General features: G+C 40.6%; 2 protein-coding genes across 5 annotated transcripts; one reads left to right on the top strand and one right to left on the bottom strand.

Annotated features, from left to right (window-relative positions):
* Positions 1-29: 29 nt before the first annotated feature.
* LOC148100429 (transmembrane protein 42-like) lies at positions 30-1949 on the top strand. The gene is made up of 3 exons (XM_087847931.1): positions 30-246; positions 1170-1316; positions 1454-1949. The coding sequence occupies exons 1-3, from the start codon at positions 52-54 to the stop codon at positions 1595-1597; spliced, it is 486 nt and encodes a 161-aa protein (XP_087704057.1). The 5' UTR covers positions 30-51; the 3' UTR covers positions 1598-1949.
* On the bottom strand, positions 1831-22354 carry zdhhc3a (zinc finger DHHC-type palmitoyltransferase 3a). Of its 4 annotated transcripts, XR_437104.3 has the most exons (8): positions 22287-22354; positions 20022-20445; positions 19703-19827; positions 14419-14515; positions 14123-14204; positions 11183-11313; positions 6197-9908; positions 3949-4038 (listed from the first exon to the last, which is right to left on the bottom strand). XR_437104.3 is itself a non-coding variant. In XM_006795994.3 (7 exons), exons 2-7 carry the CDS (start codon positions 20361-20363, stop codon positions 3832-3834), a joined length of 984 nt encoding a protein of 327 aa, XP_006796057.1. In that variant the 5' UTR covers positions 20364-20445; positions 22287-22354; the 3' UTR covers positions 1831-3831. The 4 variants fall into 4 exon arrangements, 3 of the variants coding, with proteins under 3 accessions (XP_006796057.1, XP_035765883.1, XP_006796058.1); XM_006795994.3 differs by lacking the exon at positions 6197-9908 and having other exon boundaries at positions 1831-4038; XM_035909990.2 differs by lacking the exon at positions 6197-9908 and having other exon boundaries at positions 1831-4038; positions 20022-20483; positions 22287-22344.
* Between the last annotated feature and the right edge of the window lie 1713 nt (positions 22355-24067).

Below are 24067 nucleotides of genomic sequence, written 5' to 3' on the forward strand. Positions count from 1 at the left end.
ACCTGTTCGCATCCTTTAACTCAGGCTTGACTGCGGTCTGAAAGGATTAACATGGAGCCCTCTAACAACCAGCCGAGTTCGGGAATGTTTTCAGGGTCCTTTTACGCGTTATTAGCGGGCTTTCTGGCAGCTACTGCCTCTCTGTCAGCTAAGCTGTCGCTCGGTGCGAGCTACCTGAGAGAGATGTGCGAGACGCGGCTGAGCGACTGGAATCAAACTCCTGGTGGAAGCGCAGCCTGTGACTGGGTGACACTGACTCTCTGACATCTTTGTTTTTGTATTTCTACAAATATCTAATTTCCTTGGCATGGTTACACACACACACACACACACACAAAACCTCGTCTTTCACAGCAGAAAAGCGTCATACAGTTACCAGACACTTATTACGGTTCGTACGAGTTCGGGTTACTCGAAACATTGGAGGAAGGTGTTTTGTTTGTTTGTTTTTTACGCATATCCTTGTTCAGAAATTATTCTAAAGCCCCTTGATCATAATACCCCTTCCACTGAATTTATTAAAGAGTTTTCTCGTTTCCGACTACTGCCACAACAAAGATGGCAGCCAGCCGGTGTTACACCGGTAGAAAACAGTAACAACTTGGAGGAGTAATATTCATGCAAGTAATCAGTTGCCTCTTAAAGCCTCCATAAAATACCTTAAAACATTTCATTACTGTGTACTTAAAGGTTAGCTCTGTGACTTAAATGAATATTAATACAAGACCAGCACAAACTGTTGCCGATTAATATGAATAATAAATTAATTCATTAATGATGCAAGCTGATAGTTCTCAGTAACTTGTACAGCATCTAGCTGTAAAACATAAGCCAAACAGGTGTTAGTATTGTCATTCATTAGGGCGTGTGCCGGTACATAGTCAAAATTACTGTGATTAGTAACAGCTGTGTGATTGTTTTTCTGTATCTAACTGTGGTGGTGGTTTAAAGTTTTTGGTCTATAAACAGGCATGTTTGTCAAAGTTTAGGCTATGAGGTAAAAAGTATATGTTCTTCCTGGGCATGCATGATGGGAAATGGAGAAACGCTGTTTAGGTAGGGAATCTGAACTAAGGTTCAGTTCTGGTATTTAGCAAAGTTTCCGTGACATTTTTGCTGCAGAGGGTAAAGTTGTGTTTTCATGTGTCTTGCTATACCTTGGCCTACAGCTCCACATCCCCCTGCGGCTGCTGTGCGGCGGCCTGCTATTCGCCTGTAATGCAGTCATGTGGACCACCTTCTCCAAGGCACTCCGCCATTCCACCTCTACAGCCAGGGCCACTGTCACGACCACTGCATCCAACTTCATTTCCTCTGTAAGCTCTCTACATATGCTGAACTAATTTGATTTTTTCACAACACTATAACAATAAAAGGGGAACATTTTGACTTTGCATTCAACATTCAGATTACTGTTTTATATTTATAGTGAATGTGTTCTTCTTCTGTCCAGGGACTGCTAGGGAGGCTCTTCTTTGGAGAGAGCCATGCAACTATGTGGTGGGCAGGCATCTCTCTCACTCTGTGTGGACTGCTGATGCTTCATGGTTCAGCACCTCAGACACACCCACAGGAAGCAGACAAGAAGGACCAGTAATGCATGTTGGAGTTGCTCCAAGTGTGCAGCCTTAAAACTGTTGACTCAAAGAGCAGTTCTGTCAGGTTCTCCGCCTGCAGAATTGACGGATGTATACTTTTTAAGAGTTCTTCCTATAAGACGAACAACAACTGCCTTTTTATGGACTGTCAACTGAATTCTGATTCTTTAAGAAAATGAGGGGTTCCCTGGGACTTGCACAAAATCAAAAAACCCTCATATTATTATTTTTTTGTACCTCTGTGGAAGTTGATTTTTTTAATGTGTGATGCATGTATAACAAACCACACTGTGACTTGCTCTACATTGGAATACTGAGTGGAAATGAATATTTTTATAAATAAAATGGAAGTTGAACAAATGAGGGCACTTAAATACCACATATTTTGTGCAGAAAAATAGCCATCTCACAGTCATGCTAAATTTCCTCTAAAGAATTGAGAATGATTAGAAAGTCAATTGATTTGAGTTTGGCACCACCTTGTGGTACTTTTAGGGATAGCACCGGAGAAGACTGCACGCCCAGAAAATTAAGGAGGAAACGTTTTCTCCACCTTCACCATGTGCTAATGTCGACTAGTTCAAACTAGTTGCAGCTGAATATGTCACCTTACAATGCCCACAAAAGCTAGAAAGCTCACACAAAATTATGCAAATGACCAGCTGCAGTAGTCGGCAGAAGCGTAATGATTAAAGGCTGGAGGTAAAAATTGAAAATGAACCCTCTCCACATGGGTCAGTGACAACTACTAAACGATAAAGCCAAGCTCCGGTGTGCAGATCTGTTTTGTTCAAATTAAATCGAATGAAAATTTTGAGGGCACCGTGTTTCCCCCAGGACAGTACAAACAACATGCCTGCTGTTCTGTCTGAACACCCATTTATTCCAGACCACTTAGCTGTGCCTCAGCTGCAAATGAGGTGTAATGTTTTCTCCAATTATGATACACACTTCTACCACAACAGCTGTATTTGTCTTCTGTGGTTGGCTATCATCAAAGGCATCGAAGCAGGAGAGCTGAAAGTGGTCACAGTGGAACAGAATGGAATCAGTGCAGATAAACACAACAGGTGATGAGATGTACCACAATGTAAGGAGTGCTCTGACACGTTGATAAATATTTTTTTTTCCTTTCTCGCAGTCGATTAGATGAGACGATAAGGCAGTATGAAAAAATGTTCCTATTAAGTTTTGAACTGGACTGTCAGTAGCTTTTGGTATACAAGTCAAACACTGCAGATGTATTTGCTAAAAACAAACAAATAGTCTGTCACTAGATTAAAAAAAACAAACAAACAAAAAAGAATGACCATTCATACGAGGAAGGAACCCACACAATGAGTAGATTATTAAAGCAATGTAAACATGATTAAACATAAGTGATCCCATAATGTCCAGCAGCCATTTAGCAGTTAGAAGCCCTTATCCTCCAGCTTACATACACGCACAATAAAAATCCTCTATATGAAGTCATCTACTGCCCTTTTCCCACATGTGCAATGGAGCGAGAAATATGAAAATGGCAACTTGAGACAGTCTGGAATCAAGATGAGTAATACAACAATGTAGTGTTTCAAACATTTGCTCAGTAAAGATAGATAAGGCACGAGGTGAGCTCGAACTAGTTTCTCAGACATGGGTCAAGCCTAATCTTAGACTAAAAACCTTTTTCCAAATGGAGAGTTTGTATTTGTAGGCTTAACCGTTATCTGTGAAACTGGCTGTTCAAATCTGGGGGGAAGGCAAGAAGGTTGAAAGGAACCGTTTGTGCTACAGTGCTGGAGCAGAGCTGCTGTTAGTGGTGTTCTGAGGCAGCTCAGGGAGGCACTTTACAGTAGTCTCTTCTCCAAACACTGAGCTGACTGAGCTTTGAGTCCTCACAGCGTTTTCCTAGAGACAAATTCAGGAAAATGCTGCAGGTTTGGCAGATTTAGTAGAGAAATATGAGCTCCTTAAAATGCACATTAGACCTTCACTTGTGTGTGCAAGTATTAAGCCAAGATACTAAAGTTTGATAATGGGTGCTCCGCACACCTATCAAATGGCTACACTGAAGGTAGGAACAGAAACTGTAAAAGGTCCAGAAAAAGGTCCTGTACATAAAAAAAATACATAATTAAAAATAAATTCTGGGCAGTTTTTCAACATTTAGAAAGTCCAGTTTCAAAAATATCTTTGTGCTTGTCAAGAAACCCTGCCAGTCTGCAATTTATGCTTTCCCCAGCAGGCGGCGCTAGTTGAGTGGTATCTCTATGACATCCTCCTCGATGATCTCTCCCTGGGGGATGGCGACGTGGTCCTCAGGGCTCTTCTTGCAGCTCAAGCCTGAAAAAGGGCTGCACCAGGACAGTGAGAAGGGGCCTCCGAATGCAATCTGCATGGCCTCCCAACACGGAACTTTCCCCCACTTCCCCGTCTCCCCCTTCAGCCGCTCGATCCCCTGCAGACAAAAAACAGTGAGGTTCTGAGGTGAAGGAGCAGAGAGACAAACAAAGCAAAAAGAAAAAAAAAAAGAAAAAGCACTGCATGGGATCACCTGCATGCACCATCAATGACATCCACAACACAAAACTGGTGATAGTATGTTACTATGTGATGGTTTTGCTTTTTTGTGCTAGTCCCTCAGAAACTTAAACATGTCCAGCTTATTTTAAAAAATAAAATACAAAGTCTTCAGGTTGAGGGTTTAATCATTTAAAGAGTTACTTGTCATTGCTGCCTGTGTGTACTGGCCAGGAAGCAAAGAGAACAGGACCGGCAGTGGAGCCAGCTGCTCTAATGGTTGCTAATTAACACCTAAACTGAACTGCAGCTGAGGCTGATGGGAATGTGATTACTTTTACAGGTCTTTGTTCCTACAACAAAGCACCAGAGACATATTTGGACTGGCTGACTGTCTCAAAGCACATTTAAGTCCAGCTGAAGTAAATGAGGCTTCAGTGGATGCCCTCTTGGTAATCATTTGTCAGTTTATTTTTATCCTCAGACCTTTGAATGTTACTTCCTAATCCAAACCAAGTGCCAGCTACCACAAACTTGAGGCTTAGGCTAATGCAGGAAGCAACACCAGTAACAGTAATGATGCTTTCATCTGGGCTCCCACTCAAAACATGTCAGCCTCTCTAGAAGTGCTAAATCAGTCATTTTTAAGGAGTCTTTAAAGCCCTGCTTGATAAATACGCAATGTCTGAGTTTTGGATGCGATTCTGGCTTTGATGTCCAATGTGTGGGTGGGTGTTGAAGCTCCAGCTTCAAAAATGTTTGGCATTCATTAAAGTAGACTCAATATTTGGGGTTCACGACTGCTGTCCAAACAGAAGGCACTTGAAGATGAAGGAACTTTGAGAAGGAGAGATTTAGGGTTCATTTCAAGATGGCCAACAGTTCTGATTTCTAATGTATAATGGCAAAAAGTAACTCTGACAGATACTTCTAGAACTAATGTAAGAAGTTATTTTAGAAGGACTGTGTTCCAAGATATTAACCTAAAACAACATGTACTCATCTGGATGCATGCTCAATCATCCAGGTTAGGAAATCCTTCAAAGTTGCTTCAGTTCATCTGGACGAAACGTTTCTCCCACTGAAAACGCTTCATCCAAGTACATTTGCATAATGACTGAATGGCGAACAATGGGCAGTTGAGTTTTTTGATCATTAATATGCAAATTTGTTATCACCGCTGATCAAAAACCATTGATCAATGGTTATGAGTACCATTCACAGAGAGTTGGGGAATGGCTGCAATCACAGCATTGTAAAGATGGTAGGAGGTACCGTTAAGCCCCCTCCTCAATTCATAGATGGTCGTAAATTGCCTCCTTGACTCCTGACGGTGGTGGTTTCAGTCAGTGTGCAAAGGTGCTGTTTTATAAGGTGAAGTAAACCTGCAATCAGCGGACATTAAAGAAGTCACTTGGATGAGTGACAAAGCGTTTCTCCCACTGAAAACGCTACGTCCAAATGAACAGAATCAACTTGTAGTTCTGTGGGCTTTAGAGTGCTTACGGGGTTAGGCTAGCAGGTGCCCTGTTTATAGTCTTTATGCTTAGCTAAGAAACTCAAGTACATGCCACTGAAGGTAGTTTTCGGGAATTTTGTGTTTTAAATGTAAAAATAAACAAAACAACCTGAGTCTTGACAGAGTATTTTTAGTGACACGTCAACTTTGGGACTTATATTTATGCAGTGCAAACAGTGGATTTTACAGCCATCTTCTAGTGTACTGGTGCAAAGATTGCTTCATGGCCACAAGTTACAGTTAACACTAACTGAGAATTTAGAAGCATGACTTCTGATGAGTTTTAACAGTGTCCTCTAAATGCTTTAGGTTCCATGTTATTCAATTTGTTTTTAAAGAAACATGCCCAACATTTCATGCTGCTGTCCAAAAAGACTGGCATGCACTTCAAAAAGAAACAGATGGCACATGCATCACATTACAGACAGAACTCACTCATTCATTCAAACCGTTTGGTTGAAGTAAAACAGCAAAGGAGGAACTGAAAGCACACGTCGGCCTTCTGATTGAAGCGTGCATACATGTGACATGTCAAGCTTGATGGGACGGCCAATGTGACTGCTGTTCGCAAGCTTACCTCAGTCAAGATTACAAAGGGCTGTCTGCTTCGGAAAGCTTTCGGCAGAGTGAGTTATCAACCAAAGCAAAAATGCATGAGTGAGGAGAGGACACAGTATTGGGGGGAGGAGGATCCCAGACGTGGGAGCAGAATGGAAGACAAGGACGGAGGGAAAATGCGGGATGTGAGGGCCATATAAGAACTGTGTGCACGGGGGGGAAGGAGGAAAAAAACCCCAACAAAAAACCCACATCTGCTCCGGTATTACTATTTGAACATAAAATAAAGGGACAGGCAAAAGTAAATAAATGCACCTCCAAAAAGGAAGCAAACACAGTTGTTGCATTGCATCTGAGAAGAATTTATTCTCTGTGCATGTGCTGAAATCTCTTCAGAATATTTAGAAAGAATTAAAATTTCTGTAAAAATAACAAAACAAAACAATAATAATAATCTCTGCCGTCACTCAGCTGCTTCATCATACCAGCAGTGTTTCACATACACAATTAAACTAGCCTTCAGCTGTACCATGCATTCAAAAACAAAGGATACACACAATATCATGTAAACAAAGAATAGAAGAATAAAACCGCACACTTTGGAACAAAGCAGTTCACCCAGGAGAAAATCTCAAATGATAAATACAAAGAAATACAAAGTGAAATTAAATCTTCTTCTTTAAGTACTTTAAATTGAATAGTGAATGTTAATACCTCGGTTAAATGCTTTGTAGGCTGGCGTGGTGCAGAAATGAATATTCTAAATCCACGTCTTCTCTTTAACCCCGAACACGATTTTATACATTTCCGGCAACGAAGAGGATTTTAAACTGAAGCCAGTGTCCCTTCAGAGCAAATTCATATCAAAGGGTTCCCAAATAATCGCAGAATTGTGGGTTTTATTGAATTTGGCACACGCTCACAACATCAAAACACCACATGGGCTTAGAGCTGTGATTCACTGGCACGTATTCATGCAAACAGAGTGTTAGTGGGAGGCTACTGTAGGAGGCTAAACCTTTCTAAAAAAAAATAACACAAAAAAACCCCAAGAACATAAAAAACAAAAACCAGAATGAACATATGTTGACAGACTGTCAGCATCATTCTAACCCACATGTTTTTCCTGCTTAAAGACAGGCTGAGGTCGACATCAGTCAGCTTTCCTTTTCCTTCCTTTAGCAGAACTCAGACTGCCAGCTTCAACACTGAGAATCTGGTTCTGTTTGCTGGAACAAACAGAAACCTCCTGGTTTGTTTTAGCCAAAAATAAAATGCATTTCTGTGCTCCAAGAGGCTTTGTTTTTCTTGAGCATGTATCAGAGAGGAAACAGGGACAATGTTGTAGGTGCTAAAAATCACTGAAAACATGATGATTAGGCTGCAGCGTGACTTTTTGGTCTTTTTTGTTTAATCACAGAGATCCTCCAAAACTTACTTTCAAGAGCTGATCAAGGGTCAGCTACTAAATCAGACCTAATTTGCTTTGCTTTTCCTTATTTTGAGCCATACTTTGTGTTATTATGCTGGGTGCTTATATCAAATAAGTTTCAAATAATGAGGGGAGACTTCAGACTGCTCTAAACTCAGTTTCAAACAGTTTGTTCTACTCTTTCCTCTGTTTGATGTCAAAGACAGAGGATCTCTCTAACATGGCTCTCTGGCTCTGACCGTGGACACAGAAGCTCCATCCAACTCAAACATTCTTTTTACAAGAGGCAGCCAATCAGAATATAGTTGGTTTTGAGAAAGGGCTGCCTCAAAGGTAGGGAACTACACCACCTCGTTTCAGATGAGCACGAAGGTCCCTCACAGGATAAATAAAGATTACTAGCTTAGCTTTGCATGATTCACAGTTTAAAGAAAACAGAGGCCAAGAATGGAACTGTGGAGCTGGGAATGAGCATAACAAGCCCACTTTAAATATTCAGTACATCTGCTATCCTTTAGTCACAGCAGGCAATCAGCTCTGCTTTTTGGTACCACTGCAATCCCTTGCCTCGTGTAGTCTTACATTAATGAGAACCCAAACGGTTAAATGCAGTGTAATGTGCAGGTTTTTACATGATGAGATAACAGAGCTCTGTTTTCAAAACTGCTTTCAACTCCACCCTGAATGTAAGAATGAGACAATCTGAAAGTCACTGCTAATAGGGAAGAAAAGGGAACTATTAGAACTCTCATCACAAACATAACAGACCAAAAGTCTTGGGATTAACTTTTGTCCTAATAATGACATTTTAAAAAAATCTCCCAAGAATGAAAAAAGTGAATCAAAGAAGAGCAAAAACACTCAAAGATAGAACATACATAGAAACTACAAGAGCGCCACCGTCGTGAAGTTCTCATGGCTGGGCTTACAGTGCTGCGTCCTCATTGGTCAGCTACTTTTAGACAACAGTCAGTGATGCACAGATTCAACAGGCGGTAATACCTTCTAATGTCAACAGCAATCATAATAACATCTGAGTTAGGACAGACCGAGGGACAGCCCATTCTCTAATTAATGGAGTTTTACTTTCAGTCCACTGACATGTTCGTCTAAGTGTAACTAGCCCACATGAGAGCTTTGTGTCAGAACTGGGGCTGAAAAAAAAAGACCACAGAGGAAAAGTCTGAACCCAGAAACAAAGGTGAAGATTATCATAACCAAATGGCGCACTCTATGTAATTCTAATGTAAATTCTTTTTTAGAATTGTTGTGTTTTGCTTTCACTTTCTTTGCATTTGATTCTTGAGAGATTTTTTTCAGTAACTATGAAAAATCCCACTGTAACAAAGGCAAGATGTTGATGTGCTATGTACAGCACTGTAACAGAGGGTCGGCCTGAGCGTGGGTCTGATTACTGAATGGTTCAGACAATCCATTCCTGAGTAGACCCATTTAAAAGCTTTATCCAGTCCATGTCTGGAACACACTGACATTGAGTAATATTTAAAGGGTCAGTTCATCTAAAAAAATCCACCAAGCTCTCTACTGGCATCAGAATAGCTCATGTGGAATTACAGTAACTCTAACCCTGATGTGTGATTTTAATATAATCTGGAGACCTGCAGTTTCCAGCCAGTTTTACCCTAAAATAGTCCTTAAAATGTCCTAAAATTCAGTGCTTCGCCAGTTTATGAAGCATTTTTGTTTACCTTATACATCATTTCCTATTTTCACTGTAATGAAATTAGCTGGCAATTACAGGAAATACATAATACCTGCTTTTTCTTTATAATTTAGCTGAACTAACCCTTTAGGGAGAAGCAAAAAGGAAACCGTAAGGAGAGGGGCTTCTGATAGAGGAGAAAGAAAGCAGGTCAGAAACAAACAGATCCATCACAGTGTTTGCAAACACGACTGTAAAGTGTTTCTTTTTCTCTGCAACTCGACTCACTCAAGGCAACACAAAAAGAAAACGTATAGAGCACTTAGTTGGCAACACAAAAAAAGCACATGAAAAGCTGTCCATTGCTAATGTGGGATATACAGTGTGAATCGCGTTGAGCTGTGTGTGTGTGTGTGTGAGGGAGGGGGGGGTGCAGGCCTTCCCACTTTGGTTTTGATCACTCCCTGCGCTGAGCCTTCACACCACATATTGGTAGGTCTCAGCCTTCCCGTGGTCGGGGGTGGAGAAAGGGCTAAACCACAATATGGAGAAAGGGTGTCCGAATACCGCCCTCATGTTCATCCACTTAGTTTTTTTAGCCCATCTTCTCTCTTCCTTTTTCAATTGCTCTATGCCCTGAAAACGAGAGACAACCAAACTTCAGTTGGTGTGCTTTTGCGGCCCAGCGATCACAGTAATCACAAACTCCAAATACCCATTTCTGTATTAGAAAGATAAAAATCAGATCATCGCGGGCTGCACGTCAGGCGCTGCTGAATTAGCACAGTGGAGAGCCGATGCTGTGCCCTTCCCTTGTGTGTTGCACAGCCCTGTGTATGCTAACGCCCTCTCTTCATAATAAATAAGGTCTGGAGTTGCAGACAAAAAGAAGTTGAAAACAGGGAGAGTTTGGTTTGGTGAGCTATGCACACAGGCGCTGTGTGCTTGATTATTTCAGCTCCAAACTTGAGAAGACAGAGATTCCTTCTTTCGCTGATACACTGACAAACGGACCTTTATTATAAAATTGCATACAGGCCTGCCCTTCATGAACAGCACATTAGACTCACCACCAGGGGGCAGACTACTGGTAATGAGCAGGTGTAAAATCTGGACTCTGCTCGGCAGTTTAACTGGTAAACTTTTTTTTTTTGCATGTGTGTTTTAGTCTCCTTTATTAAAGTGAGCGAGCCAATGCACACAAAGCTGCGTGCACTATTTGCCTGTGAAAAGTTGTGACTTTATTCAGTTTAACCAGCTCACCAAAGACAAAGTGAGTGAGAGAGAGAGAGAGAGAGAGGGGGGTAGTAACACTGGGAGAAGGATGAGGATGGATGTATAGATAAATCAGGCTAATGAACCTTTTGTTACATGAGACATCTCCACAACAGAAAGAAGCACAGGAGTACAGAATTACTACTGGAAAGGACTGAAAAGTTATGAGTTACACCTGCACTTTTCCTGCTGAGTCTAAATGTCTCGTGTGAGGAAAGGTCCTATTTACAGATTGATACTGCAACAGTGACAGACACAGTTGCCTCATACTTTAAAAGACAGTATGAATTAAACATTGCCAGGTTGGAGTTAAGGCATTGTTATTGTCACTCTGCCATAAAAAAGATGGAAAAACAGCCAGTAGGAGGTGACTTCCTTTGGTTGCAAAAACAAATCAGCCTCTACAGAAGTCGATGATCCACCTCTGCAATTTCTGATATGATGGTAGGTGTAACTCAAATTATTTGCTTTTAAGGCACTTAGGGTTGAAGTCCTGCTGCAGAGTAAGAGACGTCAGCTGATGTTAAAGATATTCATGTTAAAAGAAGTTGAGAGTTGCAGCAGCAGGGAGAAGTCCTGAAGCACAGAGGAGTTAGAAGGAGGTGGTTAACAGGATGGTAAACTGGGTCACTTACGGTCTCGTCGGTACAGATGGAGTGGACTTGGGTGCCGAACATCACAGAGGTGAAGATGAGGAAGAGGAGGCCCTCAAAGCACAGGAGTATGAGGAGGATGACTGTTGCTGGAGGAGAGAAGGTACTGCACTCTGGGGGAATGGGAGGGAGGTGGACACAGGGAAGTGAAAGGGCAAAGAAGAGATTCATAGAGGAACTGCTGCACGTCTATCAGAAAACTACTGCATCCACCTGCAGCTCTACAGTGACGACGCAAAGCTTTGAAGCCAGCAAGTATGAGCTTAGGTCAACTTCTTAAAGACTATTGTATGGGATCAGGAAGTTACGGCATCAGTAACTGGAAGGAAAATAAATATCACAACAAAGAAGTAGAGACGTACTCATGTCAACAATATTTCATATTTTCATTTGTCCTAAGGAGTTGCAAGCATTGCCATATAATGACACTTATAGTGGCAGGACATAAATATCTGTCTGATGGCCCAAAATGATCCTTTCCTCTAGCCTGTGGTCTGATGTAAGTCCAGATTGTTTTGGTTTCAGTTGCTTGGTTTTTGAGATATCACCAATAGAAATGCCTGCATTCTCTTGAATATTATGGACCTAAATAGCAATTGCATTGACAAGCTAAAAGCCCACCAAAAAAAAATCATTTGAAAGTTCAGCTACAAGACCTCTTTCCTCATGACGCGGTTATTCCATAAACTTTTCAATTCAATTTCTTTATTGTCCCACAAGGGGAAATTAGTTTAGCAGCAGAATAAAAATAAACAGAACAATACTATAAAATAATAATAACAATAATAATGATAGAAAGTTCAAGGACAATTATTTGCCATTTAGGAAACAAGACGCATAGGGATAAAAGAGACCTGGAGTCTTTTAGTCCTCCTCGGTGGTACTCTAAAACGGCGGCCGGAAGGCAACAACTCAAACTCACTGTGAAGTGGATGGTTCACACAATTAATAATAGAATGAACCTTTAAAGCACATTTCTATTGTAAATGGCCAAAAGTCCATCTTGCCAGCGCCCTGAAATTTTGCTAGCAGTTTTTACCAGAAGTCCCAACCGATTCTTATTCTTCACCGTCAGGTTACCAAACCAGGCAGCGATACAAAAAGACATCACAGATTCGATAAAACTTCTATAAAACAAGGACAACATCTCAGATGAGACATTAAAAGATCTCATTTTCCTTAAAAAGAACAGTCTTTGTTGAACTTTTTTAGTAGTGGCATCAGCATGAGATTCAAAACACAGTTTATGGTCAAGTACCACACCTAGATATTTATAACTCTCAACTATCCCAATATCGGCAGTTTTAATGATAGTGGGTGATGAGCTATAAGAGGACTTCCTAAAATCAATAATCATGTCTTTAGTTTTTGACACATTAAGTGAAAGGAAGGACTCATCACACCAATTCACAAAATCATCTACAACCTGTCCATGGCTGTAGATGATTTTGTGAATTGGTGTGATGAGTCCTTTGTTTATAGATAAGAGTCCTTGATTATGGATAAGAAGTTGTGGATTTTTTTTTTTTTTTTTGCAGTGCCTGGGTCATAACTTTGGAAACTAAAAAAAGCCAACATTTTCAAAACTGGGCAATTCACATGGAAAAAAATCTAGCTGGACAAACACCACTATAGACCAGAGGGAAAATGTGCAGCTTTGATTTTGTGTTGTATGTAGATGCAGTGGGGTAAGATAGCCTCCAGCCTCCCAGCACCGCTGAATAGAATAACCGATAGAAAGTGGATGAAGATCATATATGTATACCGATCAGGCACAACATTATGAGCATCTGCCTAATATTGTGTATGTCTGTGAAGGTTCTCAGTCATCCAGGTCATCGTAGTCAAAGGAGCTTGCAAAGAAAAGCGTCTGGACTTCTTTAAGTTACTTGAAGACGTTTCACCTCTCATCCGAGAAGCTTCTTCAGAAGAGCCACCTCCACAGGACAAGACTCAGCTGTCCATCTGCATCTTAAGGATAAAGGTCACTCTTTCGAGGATGCCAATGTTCACATTTTGGACAGAGAGGACAGATGGTTTGAAAGAGGAGTGAAAGAAGCCATTTACGTCCACTGTGAGCGGCCATCTTTGAACAGAGCCGGTGGTTTACGACACCAACTCTCTGCCATCTATAATCCAGTTTTGAGATCCCTTCCCAGACGCCTTAACGCCCACTCACACCCTGGGACATCTGACCTCAGGAATTCGCATGATAAGGTGGGGCCAGGTTTCACAATGAACTCACCTGAAACTCTGGCTGATTGGGACCCACACCCAGTTCCACACCTTGGCTCAGGCGATTAGAGGATCATCAGGGGGTCCTTTTGTCCCTCTGTGGGGGGACACTCCCACTAGGTTTATATCTGGGACTCTCCACCATTTGACCTTAGAACTGAAGAAGCTTCTCGGATGAGAGGTGAAACGTCTTCAAGTAACTTAAAGAAGTCCAGACGCTTTTCTTTGCAAGCTCCTTTGACTAATATTGTGTAGGTTCCCCAGTCCTGACATGCACTCAACAGATGTGCTGTGGTATCTGTTCTGCAAGATCCCACAGATGCTCGATTGGTTTGAGATCAGGGGCATTTGGCGTAGCTCATCTACTGACCACACGAGCCAGCCTGTGCCCCCCTTTGTTGAATTGCAATGATTTTCGTGGCTGTAGAAGGCGTTTCTGTTTTTTTGTCCCCCATTTATGTAAACAGGATGGGATAAACACAAGGACAGATATATGGTCCTTTAAGAAATGGAAACTAATGTGAAGAATATTGTAAGATGATTATGTATGTAAATACAAAATATAAAATCAAGCAAATTACTTTTTTTACTGTCATGTTTGAGGGAAGATGTCTATTTACATCTAGAGTTCTGTTCTTTATGTGTTTGAAGGCTAAAGAGAACTGTGAACAAGGAAAAAGCACTTACTCGTCCAATCATCTTCAAAGCAGTAGAGGAAATGGAAGACCACCATGACCAAAGAGTGGAGAGAAGTGAGTGCAATGTACATCTGGGTTAAAAAAGAAAAATGAGAAAGTGGATACAATGAGCAGGAACTGACAACACAGGCTAACCACAAACAGAGTGGCGTTTACCAAGAAACTGTGCTCCATTTCTTCAGCAACAACTGGTGACTTTATGATTGAAAATCATGTGAAAAACACCCTGAAGGCGTAACCTTCAGGGTGTTTTTCCGTCAATTTACAGACTAACAGTGGACTTACTGTGAAAAGCACAAAGTACTTTTGGTTGTTCTCTCCAACACAGTTGTTGACCCAGGGACAGTGGTGGTCCATCTTCCGTATGCAGCGTTTGCAAACACTGCAAGAGAAGCGCAAGACGCAAATTCCACTGAAACCCAGGATGAAAACGTTTTGTCAATATATAAAGAAACTAAAAGACAACATGAAATATGGGATAAACTGAAAAAAATGAAGGTTTTTAATGCAAATACTAAAGTTTAAGGATTTACATTCTCTGCATTTGAGCAAACAGGAAGCTGGTGGTAAGGCTGGTGCTAAAGCTGGGTGTTCTGTGCAAACAACGAGTGTTTGGAAATCATTACTGGATTTCCTGAGAAGATTTAATATGTTGCTTTAGTGCTTTGTGACTACAATCATGCCTATGAACATAGTTACAATATAAAGGCCCGATAAGCTATACTATTCTGTGTGTGTGTGTTCATCGCCTATCGCAACAAGAATTCACTGAATCCACTTTAGTGGTTGGTACTGACAGGAAACTGAGTAAGAGCAGTACTGAATTTGAAGTTGTTTAGTTGAGCTAAGGTTGTTCTCTCTTATTAATATTCCTTCTATATACACCCCAAGGCTACATGCAGCCCGCATGAGGTAAATGGGAAATTAGGATGCAAACCTAAATAAGTATTTAATATCATGCAGTTTGATGCATTTTAGCAACCAAATGCTGTCGGGTAAGATTTGAGAATGACTTAGGTTTTTGCAGTTTTGTGAGAAAACACAATATAACTTTATTGGTTTTATTTTGAAGGGAAATGCTGTTTTTATTTTAAATGCATGTACAACGATGAACCAAACCATTAACTTATGTGAAAGCAGTTGTTGAAACTAGGATAAGAAGAGAGGATCAGTGAGGGGCAGTGTGGCTTCATGAATAAAAAGAGCACCACAGATGTGACGTTTGCTTTGAGAGTGCTGATGGAGAAGTATAGAAAAAGTCAGAAGGGCCTCCACTGTGTCTTTGTGAAACTAGAGAAAGCAGAAGATACGGTGCCAAGAGAGGAACTGTGGAACCGGAGGAAATCAGAAGATGGAGAGATGTGAGGGTGGCTCAAGACATGCCTGATTAAGCCTGGACTAAAATGTTACAAACTAACAGGTGTTACAAGTGATTACTCTCCAAATCTGACAGAGAAAAAAATGTGGGCGCTTTTAAGCAGATGCAAGACAAAGTGACTGAAATTGTTATTTTTGCAGTGTATTATATACCAGAAGATACTGTGAAAGTGCTAAAAATTAACCCTGTTCATGATGCAATCAGGGAGAGAACACTGAATCACAATTAGTTGCACATTGTTTGATTGAAAATGGTGACATAGGCTACCACAGAGCTGTCAAGTGACTCATACAGGGCAAAGTGATGAAGAGTGTGAAGAATGACCACAAGTAGACACACTGTTTGGGTTTATTTCCTGTTTTATTGCTGACACGCACTACTGACAGTCTCTCTGTGCAGCTTTCAGCCGCATTCTGACCTCTCCACTCTCTGCCCCGGGTTCACTAAAATTAACCGAGAGAGAGACATCGTTAACTAAAAACTTCACACACCTATGTCACCAACCACCACGGCATTGCCCCGTGATCTCACTGCACCACCCCTCCCCTGCAGCTGAGCCAGGGACCACACCTCCGCCACAAAGAGTATGGGGACATGAGAGCAGAAATTTAAGAGTTTTGGAGAAAGAAAGGTAAAGATATTTTAGAGGTCTGAGATGCAGATAGAAGAGAAATCCTGAACTACACTAATGCATGATCTAAACACCAAATCGAAAAGCAAGGGCCTACATGCACATAAAATATAAAGCCTGGTAAAGGCCTTCATTTGAAAGTTGCAGTTTCTTTCAAGCCAACTGGAGAACAACATTCTTACTCACATGCAAACATAGATGATGTTGGTTCTCTTCGGATCTACTTTGATATGTGAACAAACTCAGTGAAGAGGTTTAACAAATGCAAATACAGAGCTTCTCTCAGTGATCATCACCTGTCCACTATCCTTCACATTTCCAAACACTGAACCTGACTTCAACAGACTTGTTCAAGCACAAAACAGCCTATATTTCTTTCATTGAACAAGAAGAATTGAAATTGCAGGGGAATTCAACTACAAACACAATAGCAAAAGTACTTTATACAAAGTCGTATTTTATTCAATACGATTTTGTTTTCAGGTATGTGATAAAGTGTTTTCTACTATGCCATTTCTTATTTTTATTGTATAACTGTAACATCTACACCTCATTTAATTGTTTTTCTTTATTTACATTGTAGATTCTCACTGAAGGCATCGAAACTATAAATGAACACATATGGAATTATGTAATAAACAAAAAGTGTGAAATAACTCAAAATATGTTTCAGATTTTTGATTTTTTCAAAATAGCCACCCTATGCTTTGATTACTGCTTTGCACACTCTTGGCATTCTCTTGATGAGTTTCATGAGGCAGTCACCTGAACTGGTTTTGCAACAGTCTTGAAGGAGTTCCCAGAGTTATTGAGTACTTGTTTTTTTTTTTTTGCCTTCACTCTACGGTAGGGATGGGTATCGAAAACCGGTTCTTGTTGAGAACCGGTTCCTACTGTTTCAATTCCTTGGAATTGATTGCCATTTTTGCAAAGATTCCCTTATCGATTCCAGTCGTCCCGAATGACGTCACCACATTGCGGAGCGTCATTTACCTGGCAGGAAACACGGCGCCTAAGCGGCTCAAACACTAAAAAGTTTGGTTATACTTTACGAGAACGGATGACAACAGGGCAACTTGCAATACTTGCAAAGTAGATATTTCATTTAAGGGAGGAAACACTACGAATATGCAAAAGCATTTACTCACAAAACACGCGATAACCTTAAATGAATGTCGTGTTTTTAATTCCGCTCCGGACTCGTGAATATCAACCCAGCAGCAGCGGTAACGTTTGCACGTCCTCTCCCGTTAATGCGGCAGGTAAATAATCAACTAACAGTGCATATTATGTTAGCGCGATCTGCCTTATTACAAAACCTGCCATTACTGTGCATTTAGGTGACCATGATGAGACAGACAGAGTCTGGCTCAGATGCTGGCAGTTCTCACTGCAGTCTACCGGTAGCGTCTCCTTTCAGGCCAGGATAGACGAACGTCACCGAGCAGTGACTAAGTTTGTGGTCAAAGCCTTGCACCCATTTGCCACAGCAGATGGTAAGTGAATGTGTTTAATTGTAGGCAGGGACATTACTGGATATTCTTGTGTAATTGCTACAGAAGAATATTTATTTTATTATTGTACATTTACAATTTTTTTCCTGGGGACCCTGTGACGCCCCATTGAAGAGCCGTAGGCTGGATCTCTTAAGATCTCACTGTTGGGTTTGTAAGGCCATGTTACTCCTAAATTTCTATCTTGTTCAAAGAGAAGATATAAAACAAAGTTCTAAGCTAATCGACCTTAGTGTTCTCCTTTTTTAAAAAGAATCGATAAAGAATCGAATCGTTAAACAGAATCAAAAATGGAATCAGAAATGTGAAAATCTTATCAATACCCATCCCTACTCTACGGTCCATCTCATCCCAAACCATCTTGATTGGGTTTATGTCAGGTGACTGTGGAGGCCAGGCCATGTGTGTTTGGGGTCATTGTACTGTTGAAAAATAAATGATGGTCCAACTAAACACAAACTGGAATGGAGTGGCATGTATCTGGGCTCTAATCTGAGGTGCTGGTGACTCAGATGAATTTATACTTAGCAGCAGAGCTCACTCTTCCTGGGGCGCTTGATGGTTTTTGGGTACACATTCAAAGTTTTAGCAGTTTTCTGGACTGACTGACCTTCAGTTCTTAAAGTAATGTTAGATTCTTACTTCTCTTTACTTAGCTGATTGGTTCTTGCCATAATATGAATTCTAACGGTTGTCAAAAGGGGCTCTCAGCTGTGTACAAACCTGACTTCTACACAACAAAACTGATGGTCCCAACCCCATTAAGAAGGAAAGAAACGCCACAGATGAAGCCTGCTAAGGCACACCTGTGAAGTGAAAACCATTTCAGGTGACTACATCATGAAGCTCACTGAGAGAAGGCCAGGGGTTTGCAGCGCTCTCAACAAAGCTAAAGGTGGCTACTTTTGAGTAATCTAAAATATAAGACATTATTTTTATTTGCTACATAACTGCGATATCTTGCTTCATATAGTCGATATCTTCAGTTTGTATCTACAATGTAGAAAGTAGTAAAAATAAGGAAAAACCATTAAATAAGAAGGTGTGTGCAAACTTTTGACTGGTAGGGACACACACACACAAATGCTTATTTGGCTATCTTTGTGTAACCTCTGCTCCCTAACTGTAACCACCAGGTTAAGCCAAACCTTCGTCTGAACCTAAACCTAATTCTAAATTTAATCCAAAAACAAACTCTTAACCTTCAAACAGGCTGAAACTACAACAGAATCTCACAAAGGTAGCACCCTGTTTTTTTATATGCTTTTATTGTAACTGTCTGTTACTTTATTTAGTCACTCATGTCGCTTTATGGATTGGTTCTAAAAAACAAACAAACCACAACATCTGCATTTTAAAAGCAATCACACCCAAACACATTCAGTGTATTCTACAACTAGTTCTCTTTTCAAACTTGCCTGCATGTGGCCTGCAGGCCAAATGTAGGGTAAATGTAAATACAGCCGGACCAATATATCACCACTTTTGTTATAGGCAAATATTTTACTGTCTGCATTTGTATGTGTTTATAGCAGCCAGTAAATGAAAAGTAAGCAAGAGAAGGGAAAACACCCTTCATCTGTGTTAGAGGGCTGATGTTGCATACTTTGACCACCAGAGGGACTCTGATCCGAGGAGAGTGTGGCACAGTGTAAACAAGTAATCCACAACTTGATGTGACAATAAAACCTATTTTTAGAATCCGCTGTCATATTATCTTAGTAAGGACTCATAAGTAGCTACACACAACAAATGTTCTGGAAATCGGTTTATACTTCATAGGTAAGAAACAAAAAAATATCACCCGATATCAGATTTTTAAATGAACAAATAATGGTATTTGTCTCAAAAATCCTGTATCGGTTGGGCTCTATCTGTAAGCTGCAGCTAGAAATAAGTAACCTCGGTCACTCCCTCCGAGAATGGGAATTGCACCAGTTTATGAAAGGTTAAAATTGGGGATGTTGCTGCACTAAAGCGATGCATAGGACTAAGTTTGTGAATGTCAAATGCGGCAGTGGGAATTTCGCATCCTTTTTGCCCTACCTGCAGTGGTGTGCTCGGTCAGGCTTGATGCTGCAGCACTTGGGACATTTGTAGACCACCTGTCCTGGTTTCAGTTGAAGGCTTTCTATGTATTCCTTAGTGGCGTTTCCTTTTGGCACGGCCCCCTAGCAGGAAACATGTACATACAGTAGATGACCTCAGTTATATGTGCAGCTCATTAATCACCATAATGGTCATTTTATTAAATGTCTGCTACATTAATCAGAACTTTATAAAGCTAAAGAGCATTAAGTGTCAGCATGACATTGAGAATTAAAACAATTTGCATGCATGAATAATCCAATGCAACCTGACTTACAGGGTCAGTGCACATGGCCCTGAGGTGAGAGGCGAGGGCAAGGAAGGCCAGAGTGTTGAACAGAGTCCCGTTCACAATACTGTACATCAGGTTCTTGGAGGGCAACAGCATCACAAACAACACCACAAACTCAGCGTACAAGACCAGCAGCCAGGTGATGATGGCACACACAATGCCGCAGGCATCCCTGATGAACCACATGGCCGAGGCAGAGGAGGAAGTGATGACGTCTTTGGAGATGGGGATGCGCTGTTCCTCCTGTAGGCAGCTGGTTCCTCCCCCAGCCCCGGACTGTCCACGGCTATGCTCCACATCCCTACATCTGTGCACCGGGCTCTTCATCCTTCATCTAAGCTGGATTCCTGCTCCTGCTGTCACCAATGGACCCACAGCGCCTTCAGGCCTCCGCCTCAGTCACCGCATGCTAAGAAGTGAGGATGGTTCAAAGATTAGGTACACGAGCTGAAGGTTTAAAACAAACAAACAAACACACAAAGAACAAAAACTCAAAAAATTTAGCCGCCAGCTGTCAGGTTAGTATTATAATGCAGGCAGTGACTGGTTCAGTCTTTCACAGTGACTGTTGTTTTTCTTTTTATATATCTTCTTCATTTTTTTTTAAATTTTGATATTATATACAACTAACTCCACATCTTATTTAAAGTTCATTTGTAAGTTTTCCATAATGCTACAATGATTAAATGATCTCAGATGTCTAGGCACTGTGGTGGTGGTTGTACCCTTTTGTTCAGCTCTGAAATACTTTTTTTTCACAATCTGTCATGATGATCTAAACAATCTGTGAAATGAACAGAACCTCTAAACATCATCTTAAATACACATTTTGTTAAATTAACTTGTATTTGGGAAAATTACAAGTTAACTTTTTCAAACTATGACTTCTTCACCATTACTTCTACTGCTGCAGGATGCATTACAAAACTGATATTGAGTATTTTCCTGGATATCAGAATCAAGTTTCAAATTCTAATATCGTGAAAACCCTAGTATCTATCTCCTCTTCTTTACTTTATGAAATTTGATGTATCAGCTTACATAAATGCCAATAGTGATAACTCAGCAAATAGCCAATATCAGCTTGTTATTAACTTTTTTGAGCTCTAACAATTAGAAAATATTACACATATACTAAAAATTCTATTTCTCCAAAAATCAGATCACTACCGAGGCCTTGATATTTTCCTTTACATTTCTAACCATTAAAACCTAGTGTATGCGCAATTTGGTGTTATCAACTAATCACTGAACAATGAAATGTGAGCTTTGCACATGTGCAGTGTTACACCTGGAATGACACAGCAGATTTTTGACAAAACCTTGTGTCACAAGAAATGTCGGTTGAAACCGAACTTTCTTGTTTGCGGTGACTGGGTATGTGGACAAATAAATTGTCAGTTCATCACAAAAACTATCAACACAGTTCTTTTGAGCGTGTTTGCAGCATTACTAGAGGAAAAGAGGCATAAGAGTTTTTAATCAAACATTCAGACAGCACTCAGGAATCCTCTACATGGTGGATGTTCTTCTACGGACACCACAGGATTCTTCAGCCTGCTCCTCAGAAGTGAAAGCTGGCCAGCTGCATGTCCGAGCTTTGTCTCTGCACTCAGTTTTACACAACCTGGAGCTCCACCAAACACACGAAATGTCTGGTCAGTGAAAGGTCACTGAAAGGTAGTAAAACTGTTATCGTGACCTAATGCAACACTTCTCCATTCAAGACCCAATCCTCGTGTAAGTTACAGCTGGATAACGGGATGATGTATATGACCTGAGTGAAAGACATTAGCATAGCTGTCAAAGTACATATCGAGCAGTCACCTTAAAAAATGTGGCTCGATGGTTCCCTGATTATCCAGTTTTCATGGGCGAAGGAGTTACGATTTCGCTGCCATGTGTGTAGCAGCTTTACCTTGCCAGCTTTACTTTTGCCACGTAAGAGCGATAATACCGGGCTAATAATGTAACATTATTAAAATCTATTGAAGACTACTTTACTGCCTGTTCTAATTAAAATCAATAAGGTGGTGAAACATGGAAAGCGGGCTTAACAGCGAGCGACACATTACCGTCAGCCCATTGCTAGCTAATACTAGCTACGTAGCTACCATATCAGCGTAAGCGTCTAAGTTTCCTCATATTTATATAACAGTCCTTCCGTTTACCTGCAAAACAGGAGGAATCAAAGAGAGCATCAATGCCTTCACCTCATTTTAATTATCATTATATTCCACTGAATCTCACCTGAACGATGCGCATCCGCCGGTGGCTTTCTCCCCTGCTGCTGTTTGGTTACCCACTCGACGCCGTGCTCCCTTCATGATGACGTCGTGGCGTAGAAGACAGAAGACAGCGAATGGAACCACGATGAAGTTTTACGCGTCAGAGAACGCGTCCAAGACGCACCTATTTCTGGTATCTGCCTCAGTACCAAGGCCGAGTATTTATTAAATCAGTTTTAGATAAGAAAAGCGGAGAGTGTAGCACAACGAAACACAGTCTACAGGAAAGAGCACACAAAGGCTAATGACATTCTGTAGTGGCATTTAAATGCACGAAGGGATGTTAATTGAGGGACGTTGCAGGTTTATCTGATTCAGTTCAAACTATGTGCTGGATCCAGACAAATTGAAGGTTTAAGCATAGTCTTAAAAGTGGAGAGAGTGTCTCTCTCCTAAACCCAAACTTAGAGCTGTTTCAACAGAAGAGGGGCTTGATAACAGAGGAATCTGGCTGGCATTTTACTTTTAGAAACTTAAGGAATCACAAGGAAGCCTTTACTTTGAGAGTGAAATGCTCCAATAGGATAATTATACTATGAGGTCTGATCATTCATAACTTTGTAATTTTTAGATTTTAAACTTAATTCTGAGTTTAACAGTGTGTTAATGAAGACAAGCTAATATGGGAGAACATATTGAATATCCAGTAGTGAATAGAGTCATTTGATTTATGGCAGTGCAAACACATAAAAACTGATGGTCTCAAGGATGTAAAAATAAAGCCAGGAATCCTATCACTTACCTTTTTTAAAAAACATTTAAGGTAATGGTAAGGTTATGACTTTAGGACACTAAACGACACACCTCTGTTAAAGCTGGACCACATGTGTTACAATCAAGTTATAAAACAGCAAGTTCACATAATGCTGATTAAGCTCATCAGAAGAAGGCAAATCTCCTGGAACTTTGCAGTCCACCACAGTTTTAAATCTGCTGTTGTGGCTGCTAGTAACACGTTTTACACTGGCCAGGAATAATGGGTTTGCCAAAGGTGACTGTGAGTCAGAGAAATCCTGCTTAAAGTTGTTCATGTTCTATTACAAATTACAGTAAAAAAGAAAAAAGAAAAGAAAAACTATTCCATGTAGGTAAGATATGAGAACACATCTTTGTAATTGCTCTCACCACCTGTAGTATGGTGGCTCTATGGGTGCAAGTTTCACTCAAGCACAATGTTTGGCAATAAAGTTGTTGGACATCCTGCATAACTTTTAAATACATTCTTATTGTAATTTTTTTAATTAACTTTTCTATCTAATTGATTTTGATTCAAGATTCAAAATGTGTATTGTCATATGTCATAAGAGAACAAGGCATTTCTCTGTGCAATGAAATTCTTTCTTTGCTGTCCACCCACAGACGCCGATTAATATATACAATAGAAATAGAACATATAAATACAATAGTACAAATAAATAAATAAACTAAGACAGAAAAGGAGACAAAATATGGAGATGTGAAACAGAGATGTATGCAAAAGAGCTATAGCTTAATATGCTGGCTTAATACGCAGGATGACCTGATGTGCAAAAAAAAATTATTATTACTGTTCAAAAATAGGTCAGCTGTTCAAGAGTCTGTTTGCAGTGTGGAAGAAGGAGTTGTTGAGTCTGGATGTTCTGGATTTCACACTTCTGAACCTCCGTCCTGAGGGCAGAAGCGTGAACAGTCCGTGCCAGGGGTGTGTGGGGTATTTGAGGATGGAGGCAGCGCTCCTCTGGACTCTGCGATGGTAGATGCTCT

This window comes from Neolamprologus brichardi, chromosome 11 (assembly GCF_056152115.1).
Source record: "Neolamprologus brichardi isolate AB-2024 chromosome 11, ASM5615211v1, whole genome shotgun sequence".
NCBI lineage: Eukaryota > Metazoa > Chordata > Actinopteri > Cichliformes > Cichlidae > Neolamprologus > Neolamprologus brichardi.